Source organism: Amia ocellicauda, chromosome 3, assembly GCF_036373705.1.
Source record: "Amia ocellicauda isolate fAmiCal2 chromosome 3, fAmiCal2.hap1, whole genome shotgun sequence".
Lineage (NCBI taxonomy): Eukaryota > Metazoa > Chordata > Actinopteri > Amiiformes > Amiidae > Amia > Amia ocellicauda.
Window position 1 is genome coordinate 6,834,819 of NC_089852.1, and position 24,143 is coordinate 6,858,961.

General features: G+C 36.5%; 1 protein-coding gene across 1 annotated transcript in view; it reads left to right on the forward strand.

Annotated features, from left to right (window-relative positions):
* Window positions 1–24,143, forward strand: part of synpra (synaptoporin a) — a 56,201-nt gene that overhangs the window by 20,974 nt on the left and 11,084 nt on the right. The window contains exon 3 of the mRNA XM_066697974.1: window positions 23,488–23,612. Coding sequence (XP_066554071.1) covers window positions 23,488–23,612 — 125 coding nt within the window. The remainder of the gene's footprint in view (window positions 1–23,487; window positions 23,613–24,143) is intronic.

The window sequence follows — 24,143 nt, forward strand, 5'->3', positions numbered from 1 at the left end:
ATGTTTTGCAGCATCCACCACTCGCACAGGTATATATCTTCATTGCGCAGTATGAGTGCTTTTGTGCGGTACAATGCTAGCGTTCTGATACTTTTTACCAAATCTTTGAATGGAGTTTTTAAATTAGTCCCTGGTGTTTATTTTATGAGTAGTGGGAGTCTGGTAAATGGACGATTTGACAGCCAGGTTGGCAGATGAGATACAGTTGGGCTCACATGGGAATAAGGTTGGCGCTGTGCGAGGGCTGGAGCCTAAAATTGTCTGGAAACCCGATGCGAGGGCAGTAGACACATTTCTGCTGGAGGAGGTAAAGTGCCTCAGCCTGCGTGGATTTAAAGGCCTAAATCTTCTGTGCCATCCCATCCCTCAGCACAATAAGTGTGGCAGCCCATGACTTCTGTTTCTCTACACCTGGTGACAAAAATAATGATTTAGTGGTGTTTTGCCATAAAGTTTTGTTTTAGATTGGGCATTTGTATGAGGCAACACATTTAGACAATTTTTAACATGATACCATTTATGATACATATATTCTCTATTAATAGTAAAATATTGGAAGCAGAACTGTGGGTCAACCAGTCCACAATAAGCTGTGCTGAAGCAGTTCCGTTAATGAGACAGAACTGATTGATTTTAAAGACCACCAATAGTTTGGTCACTGTTTAACTGCTTTAGAGACTAATCCTTTGGCCTTGGAAGTGTTTTTTTGCCCACATGTTATGCAACACTTCAGGTAGGAGTGTTGTATTCCAGTCTATTGTGTGCATGTCTAAATGGCTGGATTTCCTAGCACCTTTTTTCTCAAGTTATGTAACAAATTGAAGAGGCTCATGAAAAACCCTTTATTGCAGCCCTGCACTCTTATACAGTTATTGTCAAAGGTGTTCACAACTTCACACCCTTCATTTCAAATGTCATTTGGTGAGTCTTTTAGCTAAATAACTTTTAAACTGACATCTTTTCATAGTTTGTTGAACACTGAAATAAAGATCCTAGTCGATTGAACGGAGTTAAGATACGGGGAGTGTAAACACTGGAGTGGAGTCAGTACTCAACAATCTGTTGGCTTAGTGAACAATATTTATTAAACTAACTGAATCAACAATTAAAGCTCATTCAAATGAAGGATATAAATAAGTATGAGTCCAGCTGTATGTAGGCTATATGTGGATATGGAATTTAAATGTGTAAATGGTTGGAAAACTCCTTTATTTGATAAAACAAAGTTAAGCTGATGTTTTAATTTTTTCCCTCTTCATACTAAACATGCCGTCTGTTGTATAGTTTATTTCCAATTAACACTTCTGCTCAGGAACATAATGCTCCAGATTTGCTCCAAATATGTCCCAGTAAAATTCTGAAAAGTTTTAGCTCTTTCACTGTTTCAATTAGCCTACAAAAACATGCATATGATAGTCAAATGAACTTGAATAGTCTTGTTTTGGGAATGCAATACTCAAGGGCTCTTTTTTTGCATAAATAGCCTGCATGGTTAATATATCTACCTCTAAAATCCTAATACCCAGGAAAGAAAATGCATAATGAGAGGACTGCACGCCGCACAATATTTAACATGTTTAAATATTTTTTCTGTCAATCACGGCTAAGAGATGTTCATCTAGAATCATCCAGAATCTCTTAAAATACCCAAAGGAACCTTGAAAAAAATACAATGTATAATCACTGTCATTCACTGGTGTCAGATTTTTAAGGTACTGAACTCTTGTCTTTAACCCCCATGTATAACATTGATACCAATGCAGTGACCTACACTATTACTTCATTCCAACTATTCAAACCTATCTTATTTACCTCAAATCTGAACCCACATTACAAAATGATGGTGCTGTCCATTGCTGTGTGCTGGGCATTATGATTGACCAGGGTGACAATATTTATTTCAGTGCAGATGTAACACAACCTGATATAATTTGCTCAATCAGCTTGTGTTGTCCAATTATTGAACTGCTCAAAGTGACGGAGACTCAATTCTGTGTTGTCTTCTGGGGAATCAACTATTAAAAACTAAAAGGTTTTCTCTTATTAAGTGACATTTTTGTGCTGATATGTCACTAACCCTATTTGTAATGCTCCCATCCATGTTTGTCTTTGTCATGTGTGGGGGATGGAGCATCTGTGATCTTTGAAGAGTTGTCTGTCTGATATGACCCAGTTGTGTCCATTCTTTTGTTTTCTTGCTGCTTCAAAGGTTTTATTTTATTTTGTCACTGTCACTGACTGACTGGTGAGGTGAAAAAATATTTGGTATATTGGTAGGAGTTCTTATTAACAATCAGTGTTCGGATACAAAAACAGCAAAATGAGGTATTCTGGGAAATGTGTAGACACACATTACATTATACTTATAAAAGCAACAGTATAAAGCATTTGTAGTGTTTTTGAAACCTGTAGATCTGTGCAGTTATGTACATTTTGAGAACCGCATTGTTTTGTCATTGTCTTAAATGACTGATTTCTAACATTGCAATAGAGTGACTTGTTAGTGTCACATATTGATGAAGTGTGTTTTACTGTTTTTTTCCTTATTTTTATTGTTCATTAGAATTTCTCCGCTTTTTCTTGTTGAACACATTTTATATACTGTAGAAACAGGCTTGTCAAATTTGTGACCATAGAAATCATTTCAGTTATTAGTTTTTCAAAAACCATAGATTTGTATTATCTCACTGATTTGTGTCTCAGACAAGTTTAAAGAGATATGTCTGTAGCCCCAATTGAATTCTTATTAAAAATGTAAAACCTTACATGGGTGGCTCTATTAATATGTCCATTGAAGCGTATCTGTTTCTCTAAAAAAACATTCAACTTTAATCTGAGTTCAAGAATTCCAAGCACAACCTCAACATATTGAAATAAAATAAGAGTAATCGGGGAAAGTCAGAGTTGTGTGTCTTGAGGCGTTATTGCATAGGCTGACAGTTGACATATACATAGCTTTTATCAGCATTTCCTTGGTTACCAGCGAGGAAAATGGCACCTGGTCATGTTTCACAGTAGATCTGTAAAATATTTCAGATGCTATGGAATTCAACCTGTTATCATTAACATTGTGGAAGTGGTTTTCCCTCTACTGCAAATAGACTGCCTGTTGTGTTTCTCTACAGTAAAATATTGCTTTACAAATGATGCAGAGACATGAAACATTATAATTTAAATTAAGTTATTCAGAACTCAACTGTAATTCAAAGCAGAAGACTCCAGTTTTCCAGTACGGGCTTGCCAGTTCCCTTCTCTAGATAATTGATATTTCTTCTCTGTTTGGTAATGCCGTTACCTGAAGCAGCGCAGTAATGGAAATATTTCACTCATCAGGATTTTTTCCTAACTATGATGGCTTGTCTAGTAACCCTAGTTAGTACTGAAGGGAGACCCAGAAAGGTGCCGCTGTCAAGCAGATGTTAAAATCATGTCAGAAGAGGAACTCTGCACTTTACAGCCTTCAAGGTACTCATTTTACTTAAGCATCCTCATACATTTGCATTCATGTAAAAAAGCTAAGAAAAAGTCTGCTCCTGATATTAAAATGAGCTCAACAATATGAAAATATTTCAGTTTTTATTAAATGTTTCATACAGAGAATACCAAAACAAATGTGAGACCTGCCAAGCATGGAAGAAATGATAGATGGATTCAAAAGCCTACCTCAAGATCCAAGCAGGAGATTACTAACTACTGAGACAAAGACACGGGCAACCAGCACGGCTCAGATTGAGAACTTAACATTTACATTAAAAAAACATCAACAGATTTGTCATCTCTGCCTGTTAATCATGTTTAAAAGCCTAAAGGCTTGTCAACAGTAACCTTCCTTGAAATTCTTACAATTTAAAACTAAAGAGATGTGGGGGAGGTGGGTTGTTTCTTCCTAAAAATATACTGTCACACTGGGCAGGGCAGTGTGTTACCCAGGGAACGAGGGAGCGTGATCTGCGAGTGTGGGAATTCGCTGGTGCGGGTAGAAGACACAGATGCCCTGTCTCTGTGCAGAGCTTTCACTACACCCAGGTTTGTTAGCCAGGTTGGGCGGACAGCCAGGCCATTTGTCGACAGGTGGTACAAGCAGGGGGTCAGGTTAATCCGGTGTCCAGATCCAAAACTAGGTCATTAGCCAGAGTCTGTTGAGGTAACCGATGCCGTTATTAGTTGCTCTGCGACACATGTACGACACACACTGCTCACTCTCCTTGTCCTTTGTCATGGCACAATGTTCATAACGTTCGTATCGCAGTTGGCTTTATAGTGTCGGAGAAAGGGTCTCCTGTCCCCCCTTGTCCGTTCCCTCCTCCGGCGCTAGACGGTTGGAGATTGGAGTTTACTTCACCTGTTAATGTAGTCCGGGTTTGTAGAAAAGAGAAGACACGGGCTGGGATGCAACGTCCTTCTATGACGTGAATCTGGACCATGTTACAATACATATCACTGTTTGTGGTTTATCATGAACAGCAGAACTTCATAAATGCTTTAACAGTTTTCATGGCCAAGTCTATTTGTTATCCCATCTAATCCCCTGTAAAAAATTACAAGAATGTGTGCACTCTTCATTTGCTTGTTTGTCTGTTTTGAAATAGTTGAATTCTGACTGTGCAGATACTTCTTCTCAAAATTGAGTTTGTAGCTATTAACACAACCCCTGTAGAGCGGTAATGTTAGAATTATTACAATACACGAGGAAGCCCTCATTTGCAATATTGTGTCAATTCTGGTTACCATGTTACAAAAATGAGATTAATTGCCCCATTAAGAGTTCATACAAGAGCAACCCGAATAATTCCTCGTCTCAAAAGAAGGTCCAGTACAGTCAGGTTAACAGAACAGAGGAAATACCAAGAGGATTTGACAAGGTTAACCTAGGGACTAGCTCAACCACTAGGAAGGACTGGATGACACAAGTGGATATGGTAAGCAGGGAGAATTAGGATTGAAAATAGGAGGCTCTCACTTCTACTATGACTTGTAGGGGTCTGGAATAACTACCCAGCCAGATTGTTGAAGCTGACTCACTGGGATCTTAGGAGAAGGAGCTGGATGAGACTGTGGCATTGATCAGCTGTTAATCAAATGAGCAAGATGAGCTAAATGTCCTTTGATATGTGTGATTGATCATGTTATTCCTGCAGTATAACCTATATGGCACAAGATGAAACTAATTTACAGGTTTATTTTACTATGCAGGTCAGTTATGTATACACACAGACTTTCCAGATATTTGATTGATGTGCTTCCAATACATATAGATTCCTAAGACCAAATATAATGATAATTCAAACATTTTACATTCAGTGTAAATCAGAGACAAAATAAGGGTCCAACTTTTGTAGACTTGTACTGTATCATAATTAAGGACAAGATTAGAATAGATATAAATATATGCTTCACAGGCAGAACTTTTAGCTAATTGCAACACTATTTGTAGCTTTAATAATAATATGTTCTTTGCAGAAATTTCTCTAAAATATATATACTGTCCAGACAGGCAGTTGGGTATAAAATGTGAAGGTCGATTTTATTAGATCATGGAATTCAATTTCTGCTGTAGGGAAATCACTTGAGCTTTTACACTTATGATTTAAAATGCCAATGGAGCCCTTAATCAACATAAAACCTGTTTATTGATACATTAGCATAATGGTCTTCTTGAAATATAATGCTATTTGTTTGGGGGCAGGGAGTTAGTTTATTTTTTGATTGCAAAAATGTTCTTAGTGGTTTTCACCAAAGAGTTAATTTTCTATCCTTGCCAGGCTAGTGTTACTATAGCAACTCAAGAGAGGCACAGCAAGTAACTATTCAGAATATGTTCTGTTGTACTTTTGTTAAAATATGATATTCTGTTCCATGTCTTAGTTCAACATCTTTATTATCACATAGGTTTGCTGGTGCTGGCCAACTTAAAAAGAGCAAATCATGATTCTGTGATTTATATCAATGGATTTTCAGCTTTCTTAATGTTAGTCTCTGTAAAGAGTGTCAGCATCAATAATTCACTTTAATCATTATGTATTCATTCACTTAAGTAGGCATGGAACATCTCAGCTATCCTTACGTACATACATTTGTCTGTGATTTGAGTTTAAATGAAAAAAAAAACAATTCGGAAGATCTACATATACAAGACAACGAACAGATATACTATGATGCTGTAATGGTTTTAGAGATACAAGATTTAAAAATAATTGTCAGAGTCCAATAAATAATTGTAATAAAGGAATATTTTAAGAAAACATTAATCTGACTAAAGAAGATGTTCATTTTGATGGTCTGAATGTGAGCTCCGGAAATGGGCTACTGCACTTTCTGGTTCTTATCTAACTAACAAGAAGATATCTGTATCAAAGTGCTGTGCAATGGATAAGGGAAGCAGACACCAGTTGTGCCTCCTAATAGTAGGAGGTGAGGTATGTTCTTGTACTACATAGTGTTTGAGAAACCTGGGAAGAAATTTGGGAAAATGCTGTGCTATCTCATACAAACATATGAAGTTTCTTTATCTGTATTTTTTGGCTTTTTGGGGTGAGTGCTCAGATGACCAAGGGAGCAAATATATTCAAGACACAACTTTTCATTAGCAGTTCTGGTTTTAATTTCTGAGCTGTATTATTGCTAAATGCATTTTTTGATCTTAAAAGATTGGTGGAACATAAAAGGTCTTATTAGCATCAAAGAAACAAAGTTTACATGATTTCATGGACTTACAGTATTGTGGCCAGATACCATTTCTCGTGCTCATTGTTGAAAAAGTCAAAGCATAAATACCAGGCTGCGTTTGTATGCTCCAGTTGAATAGCCCATGAATGGTACTCCAAATTAAATGGGACAGATTGTTTCAGTGGTAAAGGCCAATGAAACAAAACTATAATCATTTTCTTCAGCAAACTGGCCATCCAGCTGTTGATAATACAGGAAGGAAGTTGAATGTTAATTAGATGTCAACACTAATTATGGTGATCATGTTTTTTTTTCCTACCATGGCCTTTGGGAAGGAAAGAGCTTTATTTGCAAATGTGTTAAAATGAATGAACTGAGTTTGAGGAGAAGTTTATTACAACTAGTATTAAATTATACTGTTTGCTTTAGGGTACTGAATTTATAGACACATTGCTTGTTTATTTTAAATTGTGGTTGCTTTCTGCAGTTATCCATATTTATTTAATGTGCAATTTTGTATTTCAGGTAACATTCTGTGTTTGTAATATTTGCTGTGGTAATTTAAAACTGTAAAGCGAGGAAAAGATCAAATGTCAAGCTATGTATGAAGACATAAATTATCATTTTAACTCACTCATTAAAATGTTTTATTTTTCTACCCACTTTTTTGTGTTTTGAATGTTTTTTAAAGAGAAGAAAGCAATGGCAAAAAAATATATTGAGATGTCTGTTCTAGAGATCAAGTAGAAGGGATCTAAGAGCATTGATGAGAAGGATTAATGTCTACTTCATTCATACAGATTGATAGTCCAGAATGATGTTAACACTAGAAGCTACCCGAACACGGAAAGCATGGAACGCACACCAAGTTCATTTCCAATTTAATGATAGCTCTACCCAAAAATTCAAATAAGTATTTTTTAATTCCATCTTTTAAGACATGTCATGTGCATTGTGATACTATGGAATCAACCAACATTTATGAGAACATCCCAACAGCGTCTTCCACCCATAATCAAAGCGATCTGATTGGTTAAATATGTCTAGTAGAAGAAGGGGGCTTCTCTCAGGGTTTCGGATATTCAGAAAGAGCTCATGACATCTAGCTGTCTGAACATGAAGCTTGAGTTGCTGTTCATGTTTAGCTAGAAGTGTTGGCCTCAGTTGGGGAGATAGAAGGTTAGGGGGTTAATTTATTAGCTTTTCCCGTTTGGAGGCCTCATTGTGAAGCCAGCTAAAACCCGAATAGTGATCTAAGCCTAGCCCAAGGTGGATATTAGTACATCAAGGTACTATGCAGGTTAAACCTGCTCTTGGCTTCGGGCCATGTGAAAACTCAGTGGAAGGCTTTTGTTTCATCGTGTTGTGTTCTGCTAGGACAGCATTGAGCATTGCTTACACAACAACAGGAGGGAGCTTGCATGATAGGCAGTGTATTTACCTTTAAATATCAGAAATTATGTTTTGTATCAGTTCGCACATTGGCGGCCTTTTGAGTTCACGAAAACCATCAGAATCTGTCCATGTTTGATGAGTGGACAGTGCTGGTGTGTGTTTATGACAACAAAAAACAGCCCTTGGCCTACATGAGCTGAAGGTCAGTGTAGTATTACCACAGTGTCCTTATGTCAAAATCAAAAGCACGAGACTAACTAGTGCAATACTGCTTTAAAGAGAGAGAAAAAAGACTACTTAATCTTTTTTCTCCTGTCAGGAACATGATGGCTTCCAGTAACATTTTTTAATAGCAGGGAGAGAGATGATGTCATCCTTACCTGATAAAGACATGTGACATAAGTTTTGGTGAACGCAAAAGAGATCACAGCTTCTTCTCATATTTGTGCTGATCTGTTCTTCTGATTTTATTTTTTTTATTTTATGTTGCATGTAAATACAATTTTGATAAACCCAGAAGTTTCTCCCTAATGTATTAAACCGGTCAAAATTTTCAGTCAAATTAGATGGAATAACATCCCAAATGGCTTGTAAATAGTGATTTTCTATATAGTTTTGTATTAATTTGTACGTATACGCATGCACATGCATATACACACACACACTACTTTTGGGACACAAGACTATATCCATGCCAATAAACTGATTTGTATTCCACTAACCAAGTTGTAATTGAAGTTATTTGGTTTTACCCCAGCTCCTAGTAGATAACATTTCAAATAATTACATCATTACCACACACAGTGTAGCTTAGGCAGCCACCTCCACAACGGGCCCGGGAAAGGTCAAAATTCCTGAAGCTATGGAGATGGCAGCAGTTCATTAAGTAAGCAACACAATGAGGTTAGCTTCGAAGTACAAATAGAAATGAAGAAAGCAATGCCTCCATCATAACTGACCTAAGAGAGTACACTATCTTGTGAAAATGTTCAAGAGGCTTTTAAAAGAGTTGTGGCTTTTGAAATGGGTTAACCCTTGGGATACATGGTTGTTCAGAAGACTGCTTTACTCATGAGCAATAAGTCTTCATAGCTCTTAGCGATTTGCTTGAATGTTTAACATTTAGGCAAGGATGGAATTAGGAGTATACAATGTGTTTCTCAAATAAAATGAATTGTATATTCTGAAGCATTTCTCGTTTGTATTGAATGTAAATACAAAAATACCACAGAGTATGTTTTTTAAGTTTACACTCTAATTTAACACTCTAATTACCCCACTATTTTATTAATTACAAAAATACTCTTCGTGGCTTATATTACTTTATTTTTGTGTATATATAACAGAGTAAAAAGTAAAACATAAATAAATAAACCATGGGTATTTATACCTACTAAATTCTTAACAAATCCTGGTGGTCTGTTTCACATACAAACAAATAAGCAAAACATGTAATGTTTTGGAGGCTTTATTATTTGTTTAATTTTAATTTAGTCAGATTAATGGTTTGCTTATACAATGTAATAAATAATGTAATTTTGTCTGCAGTTTGTTTTTGAGTCGGGGGTTCATACTAATCCAAGGAAATGTCATGGAACAGAACAAGCATTCCAGAATTAGTCTCACTAAATTGTGATGTATTAGGTAATTAATTTTGACACACACTATAGCAAGAGTGCATTACATTATTACTGACAATAAAAATGTAAATGCTGTCTACAAATAAAACAACAACTTTATATGTATACAGCCATGAGCTATTTTGATCCTATTTGGTTTTAAATCAACAGTGCTGTGCTTTCCAATAGGATTTTTACTATTCTTCTGGCAGAGAGTCATTCAGGTTTCTCCTTTGGTATCTAAATCTAATACGATGTAATTGTGCTTCGGGGGATAATTTGCATTACCTGAAATGTTTAATCATAAATGCAAGCCATTAGTGAGTTGGGATTTTCGGAAAACACAAAAGAGAATTGGCCTTCCCATTGTGGGAAGTGTCTGTGGTGCTTCTGTTGAAATTGCTTGTAGTCAGTCCCACTATAATATGAGTGCTTTGTCAGCCCTCAGCAAATAAGGCAAAGCCTGCTGCCTGATAGGTGTATCATCTCACTTTCCCTCAGCATTGATTTCTTGCTTCTTTATTTACTTCATAAAAGAGGGAAGCCGAGGCAGACAATCCTGCACTGTCTTTGGAAAGCATCTTTGGGAATCTTTTTTATTAGTATGAGAAGGTTGCTGCGGCTCTTCTGTGGCGTGAAGCTGGATTATACATTGTTTCTTAAATGTGTATGGTGATATTTGCTCCGGTAAGTTTTTAAGTTGCTATGATTTTAGTTTGTCTGTGTGAGGGAAAATAAAATAACAGGCAGCAATACATGTAAGGTATTTAAGATGTATTAAGATGTTTGTAAATATATATAATATATATACAAGTAAATATTTAGAAGCTGTTACTTTACTACTACTAAATTATATTTAAGTGTCGTTCTGTATAATGTAGTTTTGTTGTGCATGAGTCTTATCTGAAGGGATAAACTGCACTTATCTATCTATAGATGGATAGATATGTAAAGCTTTTGTTCTCCCTATTATAAAACGTGACTCATTGGCTTACAACACCAACAAATGCATTGATATTTGGATCATGTTACTGAGGATAATATCATGTAAAATTGTTGTCAGTATGAAATAAGCAAAATATCATATTGCAATGCAGATTACTTTTACTGAGCACTGCGGAACAGTTTCATCTCTAGTCTAGCTTTACTGGCTGGTTATCAGTAAAGATCACTGATATTTAACACTTTGTTTTAAAATCTCTGTGAACACTGTTAACTGTACATCAGGGTCTGTGATAATTGTACAGCTATTGAGTCAGTACATTTTCCTAGCTACCCCATTATTTTAATGTCTGCAGTCTGCAACAATTTAAATTATTCATTTGTTTTACAGCCATATTTGGCACACATTATCTTGGTAGTAATTCTTGATATCATTCAAGGTTTTTTGCTTGAATCAGTGTGTTGATCAATTGAAATGTCATATTGATACATTTAAAGCACCTTATATCCATAAATATCATTTGTTTTCACATAAGCGAGGGTTTAAGAAGAGCTAACTTGTGAAAAAAATTTTTTTATTAAAGAAGCCCTTCATCGAATAACAAGTTAAAACTTAATCAAAATATCACTTCATCCACATACTCCTCATCTTGTTTTTCCTCTCAACTGATTAGACCAAAGTTGTAATAAGTACCTGTTGGGCTTTTATCTGCTGCATATGTAATCTTCTGTGCACAGGAGCATTAGCTCCATTGTATTTCCAATGAATTATGTAAGATAAAATAGGCTGTATCTTATATAATCTTTTTAATTCACACACATATAAATATTCACTATTGAATTATTGCAATGAATTTGCCCCACATTACATGATAATTTGCATTTGTTCCTAACTGTATAGGAGAAAAACTGTTAATTAGTCCTAATGAATGTGTTCTTTAATGATTCCTTATAAGCGAATATTAATTAAAAGTGTGTGGCATAGGTCACATTTCTTTGAACATGTGTATTCTTTTTATTGTCTTATCTGCCAGTGTATGTCTCACTACACAACTAATTATAAGGATATTTATCAGAAGAATATTTGAATTGCTATGAAATCATCCACTTGAGTGGAACTTATTCTCTGTTTAGAAACTCGCCAATTTAAAATTGTATTGCACGTTTTAAATGTCTCAAAATTCTATGGCAAAGTGTACATATTATGTAACCTTTCAATTGATAATGTATGAATACTCTGATAGTCACACTTGAGGGGAGACCGGCAAACCTTAATAAAACCCAGCTAAGGGCGGAAGGCCATACATGAATCATTGTCCAGTGCAAGATTTATTTACTTAAAATGGCATTTTAATAGTGGAAATGTTTCAATAGCATTTTACCTCAATTGTGTGCAATTATCTATTTTAATGTAGAATAAATGTCTATCTCAGAGAGCTGACAGCTTTCATAAAATGATTAACTGAGTCATGAGAGTCCAGTGGAAATCTTTAAAAAGACTGTTGTTTGGCTGACCAATTAACTGCTGCAACATGCAGAGAAGGAGCATATGGTAAGATACCATGGCTATACATTTGTTAAGATATAATAATTTATTATTAAGAGTTATTCACAAGTAGTATTGAAATGGTAAGAAATTATAATGCAATGCAACAAACAAAGAAAAGTCAGCTGCTATGAAAACAATAATTGAGAATCTAAATGATTGTCAACAGAAGTACAACAGGTTTTGAGATGATGTATTGGCCTCCAAAGTCCCCAGACCTTAAACACACTAAAATGTTATAGGATGATCTTGACAGGAGAGTGCAACCGGCTCTGGGAATTATGTATTGCTGCGGTAAATTTATGAAGAAGATTTTCTAGAACTACTTTTATGCTACCTCCTGCTATGTCTTTGAGCTTATATAGGGTGCATTTTCCGAGCTGCAAATTGCATGGTAACCTTATTGTCAGAGAATACATTTGAACATCAAAACCAGGAATTTGATTATAAGTCACACAATGCAGACCTTGCAACACAGAGCTACTTCAGTGTACCTGTGTGATTATCATACATAAATAATCATTGAAACACCAGCCTTGCCATTGCCTTTGTATGCATATGTATGGGTTCAAAGTTATGTAGCCATTTGTATATTGTAAAGTTTCCTCAGTTCTGGAGGAGATTTGAGTGCCTGTATTTTCTTTATTGAGTCTAAAGTAGCATGCTTTGTGGTGCTGGTTGAGTGACAAGAATAAAAATCCTCCATATTATATTTCTCAGCCACATTACAAGTTCGCAATCTGTTTGCCTCTGAATTTCGGATCATGTGTTTTTGTGTATTTATGTGTGTGTGTTCAGACTCAAGGGGGAATAGGGCTCAGCTTGTAGTGCGTGATATGTCCTATATCCCGGCTCCCTGTGCCCGAAAGATCTCAGGGGGTGCAGTCAAATGCTGCCAGGGCTGAGTGGGGATCTTCTGTCTGGCCCGGCGACAGAGAGACTGGGCTTTATCACAAAAAGGCTGTGCCCATCCTAGGGGACACCAAAGCAAAACTAGGAACACATTGCCAAAATAAGTGCATTGCTTGGTGCAGCAGCTGTTTTGGAGGAAGTGTGTCTGTTGTCATGGTCTGCTCTGGACTGGTTTAGGTGGATGTTGCTGAAATTCAACTTGAATAATAAATGGCTGCTCTGGGTTTATTATTATTATTATATTATTATTATTATTATTATTATTATTATTATTATTATTATTTCTTGGCAGATGCCCTTATCCAGGGCAACTTACAACATAAGTGCAATACAAAGTGCAAGAATACAGTTAAGTACAAGGCATCAAATATTACAAATTCAAATTTACATTAAACAGAGCAATTCAAAATATAATACATTTAAGGGCTATGCAAATATTTGCTGGTTGTAAATTTGTTTTTAAAAGTGAATGGTAAAATATGATTGTTTATCTTCTGCTATTTCTTTGTTTTTACTTTTCAATTATCTTAATTCTCTCTATCTCCCTAATGTATGTATATATGTGTGTGTGTAATTTGTGGCCTAGGATCCTCCATTTTCAGTGGTAGAAGGATTTTTTTCATTTTCATTTCAAGATTACAGATGATGATATGCCAAAAAATGTGTGGATGTATCTGTATAATCATAAATGGCCTTGTCTTCAATGAAACTACTCCCAGAATGACACATTTTGATAAAGTTGCATACATTATAAGGGCTTAAATGCTTCAGGTCTTCATTTAGCACACATTATATAACTCTTGGGTTCAATATATTTTATGCCTGACAGTAGAATTAAACACTTCACAGCAATAACTCATTACATTCTCATATTTCCCTTAATAGAGTGCTACATGGTTGAAATCCAAATTTCAAAGAAGAGGCCATGGTATTATTTATCAACGGGAGATATTTAAAACTGCAACTCTGTAGGATATGATTATTTTATCATATTATTTGAAGAGCTTATGTTAAGCATAAGTGTTGTTGGTATTTCTGTCATTTTTCTGGGATTATCCATTTGTGAGTGTTGAGGTTCTACTGAATGCAAACAGTAGGCTTTCCGTGTTGCATTATAACCCATACAGATGTTTTAGATGTTGGATCCCTTCAATTATATCTGTCCAATAAACTTTTGAAGATTTAACTGCTAGAAGCATGTGGACTTCCTTCCATAAAGGAAACCTGTGTCTTATTTAATTAGTTCTAGTTCTTAGGTTTGGTAACATAGATTGAATTCAATTATGTGTTAGTGTGTGAACAGTTTTAATTTAAATGTATCACAACCTTATCCTTTTAGCAGCACTCAAAGGCAAACGTAAGTGTCTAGTGGTAAATTACAGCAGCTCAACTTTATTTGGCTTTTTAATTGAGAGGAAATTACTCCATCATAGCCTAAGGAAAGTGACATGGCATTCGTTATTGTGGACAAATGCAAAGTTTAGAAGAGATTATCCTTCAGCAACATTTAACAATAAAGTGTATTGATTGCACAAGACAGTGACAATAGAATATACTGTAAATTAATTAATTACATATAGCTCTTACATATTCTGTTACATTATCTCAGTTATTGTCAGGTACTGCAGTATTTCAAATTGGCTGGAGTTTAATATGAAGTTAACCCTTTTCGTGTGGTAACATTATCAGGTCCTTCTACTATTTTAATGACACAGGGGTGGAATTCCTGTCTGCATTTGCTGTGTTTATCGCATGAAACAGAATGAATGCGATTATAAAGTGTAATTATACAGCAGATGTGGGATGCACAGTTTTGTGAAGGGAAAACAATGAGCTGAGGTCAGAATGACTGAGTCTCATTGGAATTCACTGTTATTCAGATTAACAAGGCACATTTGAGGTCAAATTGATCTAATATAATTAAGAGTAGTCAACATGCTTTAAAAAAAATGCATTAGTAATTGTATCAGTGAGGCAGAAAAACAGCTGAATTTCAAAGTAAAAGATCAAAGATGCTCTTCCTGCCTTACCTAACAGTGGGATCCATAAAATGAAACTTAGGTTATATGCGGTTTTAAATTAAATTTATTCATAAGCCCAAATCCCATTCATAAATTACTTCAATGGTTTGATTTATTTTCATATTCCACCTGTCCAAAGATGATTTGCATCCAATTGACACAACTTGTCTTTTTAGTGAAAGTCAGCAGCTTTCTTTGAAGTTAGAGTGTATGAGCATTCATAATTTATAGGACAATATAAAATGTAATCTTCCAAATATTCAGTTGAGGGAAGTAATGCTCTGGAAGGCACACATCGTTTGGTATGAAATGTAGATTTATTCTAATAATTTGATCCTCTGTACGCTTTAATTTGATACACTTCAGATGGCTGCATTTTACTTTACACTTAAATTCAATGTATACCCAATTAAGGGCTTGTAGCAACCAAATTATTGCATCACAGCAGCTCCTGCCTCTTCCAGATCAATACTACAGAGCTTTGATAGACATCCAGGTAGTTCAGAAAAAACAAAATCTGAAGTGTCCTATTAATTATAAAGGCCATTGCATCAAAAGGGTTAGATCAAACAGCTGAAGTGTCTTTAATTTATAATGCATGTAATTGAGTCTGACAGTCATTTATTAGGTTTGTCATAATGGGAAGCAAAAATAAAATCGTGTAGGTATACTCTAGCCTTTCAGTGACAAGCACAACATGCAAAAAGCATTAATTTGTTGCTATGGATCAAATGAGCTGTATCTCAAATCTTTATTGAAACCAGTGGGGAAAAATTAAGTATTTTAAAGGTTATAATTCAGTGACTTCAGTGGATTGTTTTTAATCTGTATAACATTTTGCCTCCTTAAAAGCGATGTACTCATGTACTTCACAGTTTTTATTTTATAATTTTGTTATTTTGCAACCTGAAGGGTGCAATTCTGATGTTGCATTTCTCAAAGCAACAAGTGCTTGAACTCTTGGGCTTTTGGTTTACTGCCCTCAAAGACATAAAGCTATATGGTCTTTCTAGGTCATTTGATTTGGGGTGAATCTGATGCTTTGTAAACTTTGCCAGTTAATCTCCATATTTCTACGTTACAGCAACTTCGAAATAGGACTGTGCTAAAGGCAGAACTGCAAATTTACCTTGGAGTCTAAATGCTTTAAAAAACATGTATCCATTGATATCACTGTTGCATTATTAATATATGTATCATTATAATACATTACTGCAATATCTGTCACCACCACTTCTTGAAAACATTTTGTGCTCTACTTTATCTCAAACTTTATAATTGTCAGCTTTAGAACTTCTGTTTTGTTGTTTGTTTGTTTATTTTGTCCCTGTAGATATTTTTGCAAAACCTGAAATTAAAACCACAAAACAGATTAATTTCAGCAATATCTTGTTATATGTATGTAGGCATTGAGGTTTATATATACAAAAAATAATAATCTTGGTTTGCTATTGCAATGTTAGTTTTTTGATGCCTAGCCACTTTGATATTCTGACTTCAATATGTCCCCTTGAGGCTTAAAATTTGAAACTGATTGTTAGGTATTTTAGACTTTCAATGTAAAACCACACATTTATTGCGGCCCAATATCTATTGTGATGCACAGAACACATTAGAGAGAGTAGATTTCAGTTCCTGAGAAAGGACTTGCCAAATGCTTGTGGGATCTACCATTTCTAATATGTATTGTATTTGTTATTTATGTAATTCAGCTATGACTTATTGTGAGCTGTTAAATGGAAATGTATGCTAGGTACATATATTTATTAAATTTAACAAAAGTAAGCGATATACACTCACCTAAAGGATTATTAGGAACACCTGTTCAATTTCTCATTAATGCAATTATCTAACCAACCAATCACATGGCAGTTGCTTCAATGCATTTAGGGGTGTGGTCCTGGTCAAGACAATCTCCTGAACTCCAAACTGAATGTCTGAATGGGAAAGAAAGGTGATTTAAGCAATTTTGAGCGTGGCATGGTTGTTGGTGCCAGACAGGCCGGTCTGAGTATTTCACAATCTGCTCAGTTACTGGGATTTTCACGCACAACCATTTCTAGGGTTTACAAAGAATGGTGTGAAAAGTGAAAAACATCCAGTATGCGGCAGTCCTGTGGGCGAAAATGCCTTGTTGATGCTAGAGGTCAGAGGAGAATGGGCCGACTGATTCAAGCTGATAGAAGAGCAACTTTGACTGAAATACCCACTCGTTACAACCGAGGTATGCAGCAAAGCATTTGTGAAGCCACAACACGTACAACCTTGAGGCGGATGGGCTACAACAGCAGAAGACCGCACCGGGTACCACTCATCTCCACTACAAATAGGAAAAAGAGGCTACAATTTGCACAAGCTCACCAAAATTGGACAGTTGAAGACTGGAAAAATGTTGCCTGGTCTGATGAGTCTGATTTCTGTTGAGACATTCAGATGGTAGAGTCAGAATTTGGCGTAAACAGAATGAGAACATGGATCCATCATGCCTTGTTACCACTGTGCAGGCTGGTGGTGGTGGTGTAATGGTGTGGGGGATGTTTTCTTGGCACACTTTAGGCCCCTTAGTGCCAATTGGGCATCGTTTAAATGCCACGGCCTACCTGAGCATTGTTTCTGACCATGTCCATCCCTTTATGACCACCATGTACCCATCCTCTGATGGCTACTTCCAGCAGGATAATGCACCATGTCACAAAGGTCGAATCATTTCAAATTGGTTTCTTGAACATGACAATGAGTTCACTGTACTAAACTGGCCCCCACAGTCACCAGATCTCAACCCAATAGAGCATCTTTGGGATGTGGTGGAACGGGAGCTTCGTGCCCTGGATGTGCATCCCACAAATCTCCATCAACTGCAAGATGCTATCCTATCAATATGGGCCAACATTTCTAAAGAATGCTTTCAGCACCTTGTTGAATCAATGCCACGTAGAATTAAGGCAGTTCTGAAGGCGAAAGGGGGTCAAACACAGTATTAGTATGGTGTTCCTAATAATCCTTTAGGTGAGTGTATGCTTGTATGCTAGTCTGTATTGTACTTATGGTAGAAGAGACATCGCATTGGGACAAACCAATGAGAATGGCATTAGGCATTCCCTGATTAGCAATTGCCGTTAAAGTTATTAACTTTTTTAGGTAATGCATAACATCAGCTACAGTGACTCTAAGGTGGCCTCCGATTTCTACATGTCTATTCCCGTAAACATCCTGATAATCAACTGAAGATGGTTTTAATTGAAAGATGTTGAATATATATTTTGTCACAAGTTCTCTTTTATACAATGAAGTAGTATCAAAGGAATTCAGTTTAAAACTGAATTGTACTGCATATTTTGTCAGTTTATATTTATTTTAAATAAAAGTATAATAGTGTCTAGCCATAATGCCACCCTCATGGTTTCAACTTTTCTCTAGTGTTTTTTAGTATAGTATAGTTTAGTTTAGCATAGGGGGAAATGGTAATTGGGCCTAAGTCTCCATTAAATATACATTTTTCCTGTTATATTCAGATAGTGAACAAAAAATGAAATACCTGGTTAAATGAGGGACTACAAGCATATTGAAAGCAAGGGGCTTCCACACAAGTGGTGCTTAGGGTCATGTTTAAAAATTCTGGACCTGCCTGATTGCCTATAATTAAGGCTAGCCAGGTTGCAAAAGGAGACTTAAGTGGCACTGAAAGTGACTTTCTCAGAGTGCCATAACTCCTCTTCCCTCTGACTTCTTTCCACTCATAAATGATCTCTTGAATTTCAAATATATATTCTGCGACATTTAGAATGTATCTGCCCTCTTTTACCACATCTTTGATAGCATTATGATTAGGGACTGTCGGAGTCCTTTGATCCTGCCTTTTAATTACGGTGGAAGTGATGCATTTCAGTTCCAGCCCTTCTCCACTGTTAAATGTTAACATAACAGCATATCAACATAGCATACAAAATGTACGTACCACAGATAAATCCAATTTCTATTTGGTACTTGACAATCACCTGATTGCTTCATAACAATGCAAGGGGCTGATTATAAATCTTGACAGACTGTCTGTGCACCTCCTCTACCTTTCACTCATGTATTTGGACAAATGTTAATAATTTCAGTCCTAATTAAGGCTACTCAGGGCTTTTCACATTAATCATTCCATAGTCATTTTTTCTTTCATAATTACAGTGTGCTTGTTACAGGCTCTGTGTTCTTACAATGCAGCTGTGACTGTTATATTAGTGACTCACTCCTATTCTGTGCTGGTACCTATTTCTGTTTTTCACCTGGAAATAAAAACACTTTTTATCGCAGATGCACTGATTACAATGGCGCATGGGATTTTAATTGGTGTCACTTTGACTGCTGTTCCTACCATTTATTATATGAAAAGAAAGTGCCTTCAGGTTTGACATGACAGTTGTAGAAGGGGGCAAAGGGTCACCATGCATTTTAACGAATATGCCGAAAAAGTTACAATCTTTCAATTTCACGTTTTTGCTCTGAAAAGATAGTTTCAGTAAGTAACCTATCCGGTTGCCTTCGGCGTGGCATTGAGATTTTTGTCTCTTTAGAACACAGAGCAGGCCTGTGTCAAGGTAGAATTGATTAGTCACAAATATATTTAATCTCTTGAGGAATTACACTTTGAGGCACTGTCATCAACCTTTCAATTGTAGCTTCCCTACAGAATTCACACTGTGGAGTGCTGCATAAACTGGGAAATGTAAAACAAAGAAAAGCAATATAAATTTCTCATTTGCTCAGTACCTGTTAGCATATCAAAGTCCAAATCACAGACAGCTCTGGGAACGTTTTCTCCACATAACCATGATAATTAGAGGGTTGGAAATCTTCTGATACAGGGATGTATCTGCTGCACATCTTGTTCTTCAATTTTGAAAGTTAGCCGGGAAATGGAGAGGCCTTTTTACATAAAAAATGTAGTGCATTTCCATATAAAAGAAAAAAATTGGGTATTTTAGTAAGATAATTAAGAAAAGTGTCAGAAAATCTTTTGATTTCTTTCTTTATGAAATGGTACTAATTCAAGTAATAAAAGTACAATTTAATTATATTTCTTTCCCTTATTTATTCACATTTATTCACAAGTCTAAGACTGCATTTATCAATGTACAATAAATTGATTAAGGTAGGGACATTTTTGCTTAATTATTGCTTCTTATCCTTAAAAAAGGTATGGTATACAGGAAAATTCTTCAATGAAAAGTATAATAGTTTCAGAAGAGCAGTCTGACTTCTCTTGTGCTATAATCTTAGCAAGAACTATAACAAACAAAATGTTGGCAGCAGTCATTGGCAATGGTCTATATGGGCTTCACTTGGCATGGAAGTACTAGACCTATAATAATAATCATAATAATAATCATAAACATAATGATAATAAAAAATATATATATCTTATCATGCCTAGATCCCGTGCTTTTCCCCTTTAGCTTTCAGAGGGGGATTTGAAATGTATCTGTACTGAAACAGTAAATCATGGCCCTGCAAGTGCTGATGAGAGCAAGTCAGATCCTTGCCTCTGGCCTGTTCACCAGAGCTCCTTCATGCCCTACTTAAGAAATTGAAAGAAGGATGTGTTTCTTTGTAGTTGACTTTGATGCAGTCCTGCACCACTCCCTTGAATAACATTCTGTGTTAACTGTTGGAATAAAAGCCATGCATTTGTCTGTTACCTTTTAATGTTTTAAACACAAGCTTAAGTCAACTTCATTTATTTATGTATTTGGTTAGTTAGTTAGGCTGATGTCTTTTGTGTTTTCATGTGGTTCTTTTGATCTATGAGGTAGACCCCTGTGTTGGGACACTTTCATCCTCACTTCTGTCGTATGTATAATTTTTCTTTTTTTTAACCCTATGCATATCGATTTATAAAGTTGAATCCTTCCACATGTGTACGGTGTGTTAATTTCTTATACATTGTTGCCCCTTTTGTGATTGTGAAATTACTACAAAATATAAAAATTCTGTATTTAAAAATTGAATATTGCAAATATTTAGTTTTGGGGTTGCTACAACTATTAGAATTATCCTGGGTTTATATATATACACCGATCAGCCATAACATTAGGTCATGGGCAGCCAAGGCTCATTGATGCACGTGGGGAGCGAAGGCTGGCCCGTGTGGTTCGATCCAACAGATGAGTTACTGTAGCTCAAATTGCTGAAAAAGTTATTGCTGGTTCTGATAGAAAGGTGTCAGAACACACAGTGCATCGCAGTTTGTTGCGTATGGGGCTGCGTAGCCGCAGACCAGTCAGGGTGCCCATGCTGACCCCTGTCCACTGCCGAAAGCGCCTACAATGGGCACGTGAGCATCAGAACTGGACCACGGAGCAATGGAAGGTGGCCTGGTCTGATGAATCACGAGTTCAAGGTGTTGACTTGGCCTCCAAATTCCCCAGATCTCAATCCAATCGAGCATCTGTGGGATGTGCTGGACAAACAAGTCCAATCCATGGAGGCCCCACCTCGCAACTTACAGGACTACAGCATACCTTCAGAGGTCTAGTGGAGTCCATGCCTCGACGGGTCAGGGCTGTTTTGTCGGCAAAGGGGGGACCTACACAATATTAGGCAGGTGGTCATAATGTTATGGCTGATATATATATATATATATATATATATATATATATATATATATATATATATATACAGTACTGTGTAAAAGTTAGACGTAAAAATAGACATGTTAATAGATTTTATTTATCAATTAACTAAATGCAAAGTGAGTGAACAGAAGAAAATCTAAATCAAATCCATATTTGGTGTGACCACCCTTTGCCTTCAAAACAGTATAAGTTCTTCTAGGTACTCTTGCATAAACTCAGGGATTTTGTAGGCATATAGTCAGGTGTATGATTAAACAATTATACCATACATAACAGGTGCTAATGATCATCAATTCAATATGTAGGTTGAAACACAATCAGTAACTGAAACAGAAACAGCTGTGTAGGAGGAATAAAACTGGGTGAGGAACAGCCAAACTCAACTAACAAGGACAGGTTGCTGAAGACAGTGTACTGTCAAAAGTCATACACCATGGCAAGACTGAGCACAGCAACAAGACACAAGGTAGTTATACTGCATCAGCAAGGTCTCTCCCAGGAAGAAATGTCCAAGCTCTCTGTCCAAGCTCTTTTGAAGAAGTACAAAGAAGCGGGCAACGTTGAGGACCATAGACGCAGTGGTTGGCCAAGGAAACTTACTGCAGCAGATGAAAGACGCATCATGCTTACTTCCCTTCGCAATCGGAAGATGTCCAGCAGTGCCATCTGCTCAGAATTGGCAGAAAACAGTGGGACCCTGGTACACCCATCTACTGTCCGGAGAAGTGTGGTCAGAAGTGGCCTTCATGGAAGACTTGTGGCCAAAAAGCCATACCTCCGACGTGGCAACAAGGCCAACCAACTCAACTATGCACGAAAACACAGGACCTGGGGTGCTCTGGACTGATGAGTCAAAATTTGAAATATTTGGCTTTAGCAGAAGGCAGTTTGTTCACCGAAGGGCTGGAGAGCGGTACACGAATGAGTATCTGCAGGCAACAGTGAAGCATGGTGGAGGTTCCTTGCAAGTTTGGGGCTGCATTTCTGCAAATGGAGTTGGGGATTCGATCAGAATGAATGGTCTCTTCAATGCTGAGAAGTACAGGCAGATACTTATCCATCATACAATACCATCAGGGAGGCATCTGATTGGCCCCAAATTTATTCTGCAGCATGACAACAACCCCAAACATACAGTGAAAGTCATTAAGAACTATCTTCAGCGTGAAGAAGAACAAGGAGTCCTGGAAGTGATGGTATGGCCCCCACAGAGCCCTGATCTCAACATCATCGAGTCTGTCTGGGATTACATGAAGAGAGAGAAGCAACTGAGGCTGCCTAAATCCACAGAAGAGCTGTGGTTAGTTCTCCAAGATGTTTGGGCCAACATACCTGCCGAGTTCCTTCAAAAACTGTGTGCAGGTGTACCTAGAAGAATTGATGCTGTTTTGAAGGCAAAGGGTGGTCACACCAAATATTGATTTGATGTAGATTTTTCTTCTGTTCACTGACTTTGCATTTAGTTAATTGATGAATATAATCTATTAACATGTCTATTTTTTGAAAGCATTATTACTTTACAGCATTTTTTCACACCTGCCTAAAACTTTTACACAGTACTGTATATATATTAAATTATATCGAGACACACACAGAAGCATTGGAATGTAATTAACAGTAAGGCTGGTGGATATATTCATCAAAATAATTTTAAATCCTATGTCTACATTGGTTGTGTACCGGTATATATGAACCACAGGGAGTAAGTATCTGCAGAGCGATGATACAGAAAAATAAAGATTTATTTTTATATTTTGTGTTCACAGCTTTTTGCAATTTTTGCATTTGCAACATGTGGAGGATACTCTGGCCAACTGCAGGTCAGTGTCGAATGTGTGAACAAGACGGACAGCAACCTGAGTATTGGGATAGAGTTTGCTTATCCTTTCAGGTAAGGAAACTCTGAAAGATATTTTCATCGAGATTAATATTTGACTTCAAAGTTTAATCTCACTACGCTATCATTACCATATTTATCTTTCACCATTACTTATAATTGTTTGATGTGTTATGAATATAGGATTTGTCCAACCAGTTGTTTGATATTTTGATGCATTGTCAGAAGAACATTGTCATTGATGATTGACCTATCAATGCACGGCAATGTGAGCTGTAAATGCTGCATTGTCTTAACAAATTCATTTAGAGACATCCAGTCGTCTTTAGTTGAATATTATTGACAACCATTATAAAATGTAATGTGATATGATTGAACAGACCCTAGATGTACTGCAAAGAATGTACCTAGATATCCTTTATGGCAGAATAAGAAATGTCTCAATTCTGTTCTCCTTTTTTCTCGTATCCGGATGGGCATGGCAGCGGTGAAAACCCTTGGTAATTCATTCAGGTGGTTAAAGAGAGAAATATAATATGCCATGTCAAAACAGCTCAGTTATCTACCCTCGAGGTTCACCACTCA